Consider the following 8,364-nt stretch of genomic DNA (forward strand, 5'->3'; position numbering starts at 1 on the left):
CAATTCGTCCAATAAAAAGCGACGAGTTAGGAACGTAACTAAAGGTTTTTATTGACTAAATAACAGAGCCCACCCTCGTGGGTGATCGGGTCCAACAAGGAGGAATACCAGCCAGTCGACTACCTTTATACCTGGGCAGGTAGGTGGAGCCATGGGCGGAGTCGGAGGTGGTCAGCCCAGGTATAACAGCGCGACAAGAGGCGACCTCGTATCGTGATACAACAGTGATAACGGTGATAACAATACAACAGTGATAACTATAGTGTAACGATAAAAGTGGTTTACCACAAATAATGGATTAAATTTTTCAGCAGGTTTGAAGCCCCTTGGATTTATCAAGTCAGATTGTTGGTCTCTGCCCACACAGCTGAATTTAAGAGGTCAATTTTCACTTTTCACCGTATACCAACTGTGACAAAATGTGAGCATAATAGTCAGAACAGAGCAGTAGACCATCACTCTCTTTCTATTTTTTGCTTGTGTATTTCTGAGAAGTTTGGTACTTTTGTTTTCCACTGGAGTTGATATTTGCACAATTTTGCAATAATAAGAGCCTGGGCCCCTATGTTTACGTTACTCCTAAGCCAGACTTAACCCAATGGAATATTTGTAGATCCATAGTCCACAATTCTATCGGTTAGAGTAGTTACACTCTGGAGGGAGGGCAGTGTAGCCTCTGCTGTTGGTTAACTCCTGCAATATAAAAGCACCTTAACAACATCATGTGAAGAACTTTCATCCTCTTTCTCTTAATATACTTATTGAATCCGATCTTATTGTTCGGAGGTATGTCCACTAGAAGTTACAAAGGAAATGCAAAAGATGGATTGATCGATTCATAAAAACAGCAATGGAACACAGCTGAGATTATATGCGGCACAGGAGAGAGGAGAAAGATGAGAGGTGCCAGGCTATCATGTGGCCTCAACAGCAGGAGCCTTAGACCAAAGGTGGACATGAGATGCTGATGGCCTGTAACCACTTTAAGGCCTTGGTCTTCCAGGAACAACATAGAAGCCAATCTCACAAGTTCCCACGTGCTTTGAATTTAGAAGCCGGAAGCTCAACATAAATAAATACTTGAAGCTACTACAATTCAAATAATCATCTCAGGCAACAATAATCAAACATTCCACCACATAAGCAAACAAGTTCATCAACAGTATATGAAAATGGCACTGAAATTAATTTAGTTATGAAAATAATATTTACATCACTAAAGACTTTACTTTAATGAATGGATACATTACAGGATTTTGTAATGCTAATAAATGAGACTCAAGGATTCAAATGTTATGTGGTTGTTGGGACAAGGGAGGGAACCTGGCCTTAAAGAGTAAGTTCAATAATTACCAATTAAAGCTTGGTCTTGCAGTAACTAAAATGAACACGATGCATAAGATGTCAGATGCTGAGGAATGTGTAGCGATACAGCAATGCATCAAAGCATTCCGTCAGCATAAAAAATTGTGAGAGCAAACTCTGACGGCTTTATCTTCACAAACTGTGGTCACTTTATCTTCATCTGAACATCAAGATGTGCTAGTAGCATCAGATTTAGATATATGCAAATTAATGGGAATTAAACTTTATATGTGGCCCATGTACCTCCAAGGTACACACCAACTGGCCCACGATGACAAAAAGTTTGAACATTCCTGTGCTAGGAAGTTAATGAGACGATGATTTTCCCTCCCTCTGCCCCACCCGCCGTTCTATGTGCACGTGCTTCCCTCAAGCTCCTGTTTTATGATCTGGAACTCAATGAATTGCAGTGGTGGGAACCAATGTTCCCACTAAAATGTTTGTTGTGCTGTCTCTTTAAAGCAGTGCGGCCGTACATGCACAGTACCGTTTCCAGCGGCAGCAGCTGGTAAGCAGCCTGTGCGGGGCCTCCTGATTGGTGCAGGGCCGCGCGCTCGCACGCCTTGGGAGAACATTGGTGGGAACACGTCCACATTCTACCACTCTGGTGCAGGATGTTTTTTATCAATGTACCGCACCACTGCACTCATCCACTTTGGTTTCACTTTATTGCGAGCATCATACATAATGGGGTTAATTTTCAGTGTGCCGTGAGGCGGGCTTTTAGGTGTGCGGGGGGCTAAAATCCCGAATTCAGGGGTCCCGACACCATCCCACCCAAAACCTGCCTCCATGTAAGTTTCAAAGGAGGCGGGTACCCGCCCCGCACTGGGACCCGCCAACCCGAGGCGGGAAGGGATTAGTGCCAATTAACTACCTGTTACCAGGTAGTTAACAGGCAGTTTTTAGCCTAATCCCTATTTTGAAGGGTGTCGTGTGGGATTCCCGACGGCTCCAAACCACGCCAAGTTAGAGGAGTCGGGCCGTCGGGTTGAAGGACTTGGAGGGGTCGAGATGTCGGTGTTCAGGTGAGTGATGGGTGCATGAGTGCAAAGGTAAGTGTGTTTGGTGTGTCTAAAGTGTGTAAAGAAGTTTAAATTACCTGTACTTACCTTTACAGCCTTCCTTCCTCTAGGCTTCGGGAGTCCATCATTCAGCCGGCATAGAAAGCAGAATGGCTGCGATCTGTCAAAAGTGATAGCCTTCAGCTTTCAGTACCGGCGAGATTTCTAACTGAGTCTGCGTAGAAGGACACAGGTTAGAAGTAAGACTGCCAGTGTTTGACAGCTTCAAACAGCTGTGAAACACTGATATTTCATCTGTCAACACATCTTGACAGATGAAATTTCAGTCTGTGATGACACCTGTTGCCGGGTGGCCCTTAATTGGCCTGCTGAGCCCGCTGGGCGGGCTCAACAAGGTCAATCAAGTGAAAATCGCGTGGATTGGCTGCATCTCGATGGAGGCGGGACTAAAACCTGAAAGTTGTAGTCCCGCCTCCTTCCCGACTTCTGAATGAATATCCAGCCCAATGTTCTAGGGAGAACCGTTTCGATTCCAGGTTGGAATTGAAGTCTGCCTTGGTGCAATCTCTTTGGCGCAGAGATTAAACCATGACCCTGGTCTGTTTGCCTGGCATGTAGCCGTCAGCTCAAGACAGGCAAAGCAAAATTCAACATGACACCTACAGCACATAATATTTTTACACCCACTTTGGTTGTGTTCAAGCAGCTTGCCACAAGTAGGGCATGCCCGAATAGAAGGGCAGTTTTTCACTACAGTTTCTGGGAGGTTAATTAATGGGCAGCTGCGTAGTGTGTCTAATTCTAAGTTGGTGCATCCTTCGTTGTCACATCGGTCAGAACGTGGGCCAGGTCCCTTCCATGGTTCCATGCACTGCCAGCAGAACTCAGAAACACTCCCATTTTCGGCGGTGCAGATAATGCAGTGGACACTCAGGTTAGTCAGGTCTGTGCGTTCAACAAATGTTTCACATCCTGGACACTATTGACAAGATATAAAGAGAAACACTTAGTGAAGTAAATAACTAGACGTCGATAACCCCAGGCCACAACAGTGAAATACTGGCCTGCTAACCTGTTGCAACACAGAGATAAACTTGTTTAGTTCTCAATGAAGATTGACACTATCTTCCATTCTGAGTATTTGCTTTTGAATGAGTGTCAGCCTAGACCATAATCTCTCTCACACCACAACCAACCCAAGTGTGTCACCTAGAGCTAGTTCAAAAGTTAAAAATGCATAAATTCTGTTGTAATATTGAAGTAATTTAAATCATCCATTGTTTTGCACTGGCACACAACATTATTGGAATTTCTAACTGATGACCAACATTTCTCTACTTTAGTTAGTGCTGGCGTGTTAGTATTTTACAAACGTCAGACATGATTGCCTTTGTGTCATCTGCTTTTGAAAAATTGTTGTTTCTGCAATTGCGTTAGTGTGTGAAATCATTTTGGCAATCAGAAAATAATCCAAAACCTTTACTTATGGTCTATATTTAATCTGCATCCTCATTTTCAATAGCACGGCTCACTTGCGCTGTGATTTCTATTGTGAAACTTACTGATTTGTATTCACAGTACTCAACTGCAGCCAGCACAGCAACAGTTTCCTCAAAATATCGCTGCTCATCAGCGGTCAGCACTGCCAGTTTGCGAACTTCGTGATAAGGCCATTCCTGTCCACATTTCTCGGTAGTTCCCTCCTTCAGCGCCGGGCAGAAGAACTTATACTGACCCTGCAGATCCAAAGTTAAATTAAAATTAGGTCATAAAACATTAATTGAGTGACTGTGATGGGAGTGGCAGAAAGGACTCCCTCACTCAGTATCCAACTCCCTCACTCAGTATCCAATTCCCTCACTCAGTGTCCAACACCCTCACTCAGTATCCAACTCCCTCACTCAGTGTCCAACTCCCTCACTCAGTATCCAACTCCCTCACTCAGTGTCCAACTCCCTCACTCAGTAACCAACTCCCTCAGTCAATGCCCAACTCCCTCACTCAGTGTCCAACTCCCTCACTCAGTATTCAACTCCCTCACTCAGTATCCAACTCCCTCACTCAGTGTCCAACTCCCTCACTCAGTATCCCACTCCCTCACTCAGTGTCCAACTCCCTCACTCAGTAACCAACTCCCTCACTCAGTGTCCAACTGCCTCACTCAGTGCCCAACTCCCTCACTCAGTGTCCAACTCCCTCACTCAGTAACCAACTCCCTCACTCAGTGTCCAACACCCTCACTCAGTGCCCATGTATTCTAATGGTTAGGATTCCTGGTGTTCAATCAGGCAACCTTGGGTCTGACTCCCGGTATGGAAATATGAAGCTTTTTCTTCTCAAGGGGGCATAATTCTATATATATAAACGGATACATCTGTCTGTCTGTCTGTCTGTCTGTCTATCTGTCTGTCTGTCTGTCCTTCGGTGTGTGTCTGTCCGGCTATACACTCGAAAGTTATAGAGCGTACCTATGCGTGCGTTACATCAAAAGAAAGCTTACCATTCCAAAACGGTCGTAAGCGTATTTACGTTTCGGCCGGACAAAAATTGCGCCAGCGGTATCCAAAAAACGTTCAAAATTCCGCTCATTAGCATCTCATTATCCGCTCATTAGCAATAGAGTGACCTCGAGGTCGACCAATCGTACGCCGGGTTCCTGGCGCGTGCGGGCAGGCCCTCCTACAGTCGAGTGACGGGACGATTGACCAATCCTACGCTTCGGTGACCTGATGGTCGACCAATCGGTGCGTGTGTGGGCGGGCCTTATCGTTCTGAACCGAGGTGAGTCGCCGCCATCTTGATTCCAAACTTTTCATTTCTTTTTCCCGCTTTCTGCGTGTTTCTTTTCAAATCTACATTTCCAGCAAAAAAAAAAGTTGCTTTTAAAAGACAAATTGTCTTTTAAAAAAGTTAATTAATTTGTAAATCTTTTGTCTAACCTCTATAATTTTCCTACCTTTCACCATTTATCCAGGCCTCAAAGCCTGGGCGTCTGTTGACCAGCCACGCCCAAGCTAGGTGCCTCCCGTCGTGATCGACAAAAGCCCAGCGATCGCCGCCATATTTGTGAAGGCTGGAGGGGGCGGGCCTGAGCCGAGCGTCGCCACCGTCGCCATCTTAGTAAAGGCGGGCGGGGCGGGAGTCAGCGTCCGTGTCATCTTCTGCCCGGAGCGCGACTTGAGTCCGGCCGGGCCTCACGCGATAGGTTGCGTGGCGGCGTGTCTCTGGTCTTGAAGCTGGCTCGGGCGGGGAGCGGGGCTTGGGAAGGTGGAGCTCAGGAGAGCGGGTGGGCGGGGCTCCGGAGAGCCGGAGAGCGGGAGGGCAGGGCTCCGGAGAGCGGGAGGCCGGTGCTCGGGAGGGCGTGGGGCAGTGCTCGGGAGGGCGGGGGGCGAGGCTCGGGACATCGGGGGGCGGGGCTCGGGACATCGGGGGGCGGAGCTCGCGACATCGGGAGATTGGGAGACGGGAGATCGGGGGGCGGGACATCGGGAGATCGGGGGCGGGACATCGGGAGATCGGGGGGCGGGACATCGGGAGATCGGGGGACGGGAGATCGGGGGGCGGGACATCCAGAGATCAGGGGCGGGGCTCGGGGACTCCCCCTCTCCCCTTCCCCTCCTCCCCCCCTCCCCCCTCCCACCCTCCTCCCCTTCCTCCCCCCCCCCTGCCCCCTCCCCCCCTCCACCCCCCTCCCTCCTCCCCCCTCCCCTCCCTTCTCCCCCTTCTTCCCCCCTTCCCCCTCCCCCTTCCCCCTTCCCCCTCCCCCATTCCCCCCCTCTTTCCCCCCTCCTCCCTTCCCCCTCCCCTCCCCTTTCCCCCCCTTCCCCCCTCCCCTCCCCTTTCCCCCCCTTCCCCCCTTCCCCCCAGTCACGATCTCTCTTCCCCCGTCGCTCTCTCTCTTCCCCCCAGTCGCTCTCTCTCTTCCCCCCGTCGCCCTCTCTCTCTTCCCCCCAGTCGCTCTCTCTCTTCCCCCCCAGTTGCTCTCTCTCTCTCTTCCAACAACAACATGCCCTCGAAAAAGCCTCGGCACCGCCGGGCACTCCAGCTAGTCTATATATATAAAAGGATTGTTCTGTCTGTCTCTCTGTCTGTCTATCTGTCTGTCTGTCTGTCCTTCGGCGTGTCTGTCCGGCTATACACTCTAAAGTTATAGAGCGTACCTACACGTGCGTTGCATCAAAAGAAAGCTTACGATTCCGGGACGGTCATAAGCGTATTTATGTTTCGGCGAGACAAAGATTGCGCCCGCGGTATCTAAAAAACTTTCAAAATTCCGCTCATTATCCGCTCATTAGCATAGAGTGACATTAAGGTGGACCAATCGTACGGTCGAGCGACCCGACGGTCGACCAATCGCTGCATGGCGGGGGCGGGTTCGTCGCGCGTGCGGGCAGGCCCTCCTAGAGTCGAGTGACAGGACGATTGACCAATCCTACGCTTCGGTGACAGGACGATTGACCAATCAGTGCATGTGTGGGCGGGCCTTATCGTTCTGAACCGAGGTGAGTAGCCACCATCTTGCTTCCATTCTTTTTCCCGCTTTCTGCGTGTTTCTTTCCAAATCTACATTTCCAGCAAAAAAAAAGTTGCTTTTAAAACATAAATTGTTTTTTAAAAAAGTTAATTAATTTGTACATCTTTTCTCTAACCTCTATAATTTTCCTACCTTTCACCGTTTTTGTAGGCCTCGAAGCCTGGGCCTCTCCTCCGCACCCACGCCCGAGCTAGGCACCTCCCGGCCCCAGTCAACAAGTGGCCCCCGATCGCCGCCATCTTTGTGAAGGCTGGAGGGGCGGGCCTCAGCCGAGCGTCACTACCGCCGCCATCTTAGTAAAGGCTGGTGCGGCGGTGGCGGCACGGAGCTCCGCGGAGCAGGTGCGCGGCGGCGTCTCACTCTCCCCCCCCAGTCGCTCTCTCTCTCTCTTCCCTGCGCCTCCTGAATGCGCGGGGGAAGAGGCCCGGGGCACCGTGGCCGCTTTCGGAGACTTCAACTCCGTGACAGATGAGGAGGGTCTTTCTTGTTCACGTTAGGCGGCGGGCGGGATCCCCGGGTGCTGATCCCTGGCGGTGTGGGTGTGGGGCCGAAGCCCGGCTCTTGCCTTGCCCCGGAGAGCGGGCGGACGGCGGGGCCTGGTGTAGCAAATCGGGCACCGGCACCAAGATGATTTCCATACAGAACCTGAGTGGCTGGCGAGCTCGCAGACAAAAAACGGCAGAAAAACTGAGAGCGGCAGAGGGGAACAGATGTCAGAGAGACAGAGAAATAGGGAGGGAGGAGAGGGAGAGGACAGGGAGAGGGGGAGGGAGACGGAGAGGGGCAGGGAGGGAGAGAGGAGAGGGGCAAGGAGGGAGAGGGGAGAGAGAGAGAGGGAGAGGGGAGAGAGAGAGGGTGGGGGGAGAGAGAGAGGGTGGGGGGGAGGGGAGAGAGAGAGGGTGGGGGGAGGGGAGAGAGCGAGCGGGTGGGGGGAGGGGAGAGAGAGAGAGGGTGGGGGGAGGGGGGAGAGAGAGAGGGTGGGGGAGGGGGGAGAGAGAGAGGGTGGGGGAGGGGAGGGGGAGAGAGAGAGGGTGGAGGGAGGGGGAGAGAGAGAGGGTGGGGGGATGGGAGATGGTGGGGGAGGGGAGAGGGTGAGGGAGAGCGAGGACAAGGGGGTGAGGGAGGGAGAGAGAGTAAAGCAGGGAGAGACAGGGGGAGGGAGAGATGGTGAGGGAGGGAGAGGATGAGGAGAGGGTGAGGGAGGGAGAGGGGGAGGGAGGGAGAGGACGAGGAGAGGGGGAGGGAGGGAGAGGATGGTGGGAGGGGGGAGGGGAGAGGGAGTAAAGCAGGGAGAGACGGGGAGGGAGAGAGAGCGTGAGGGAGGGAAAGAGTGAGGGGGTGGGACAGGGAGGGAGAGCTTACCTTCTTCCTTCCTTCGCAGGGGTCCATCGGGCCACCTTCCCCCCCGTCGCTCTCTCTCTTCCCCCCGTCACTCTCTCT

General features: G+C 51.4%; 1 protein-coding gene across 1 annotated transcript in view; it reads right to left on the minus strand.

Moving 5' to 3' along the window:
• The window catches only part of LOC147115901 (uncharacterized), a 12,320-nt gene continuing 3,956 nt past the window's right edge, over positions 1-8,364 (minus strand). The window contains exons 3-4 of the mRNA XM_085990550.1: positions 3,953-4,126; positions 1-3,369 (exon numbers count right to left, since the gene is read on the minus strand). Of these exons, the coding sequence (XP_085846676.1) occupies positions 2,902-3,369; positions 3,953-4,126 (642 nt within the window). The 3' untranslated portion in view covers positions 1-2,901. The remainder of the gene's footprint in view (positions 3,370-3,952; positions 4,127-8,364) is intronic.

Source organism: Somniosus microcephalus, chromosome 6 (assembly GCF_052327205.1).
Source record: "Somniosus microcephalus isolate GS21.2 chromosome 6, FLI_Smic_1.0, whole genome shotgun sequence".
Classification (NCBI taxonomy): Eukaryota; Metazoa; Chordata; class Chondrichthyes; order Squaliformes; family Somniosidae; genus Somniosus; species Somniosus microcephalus.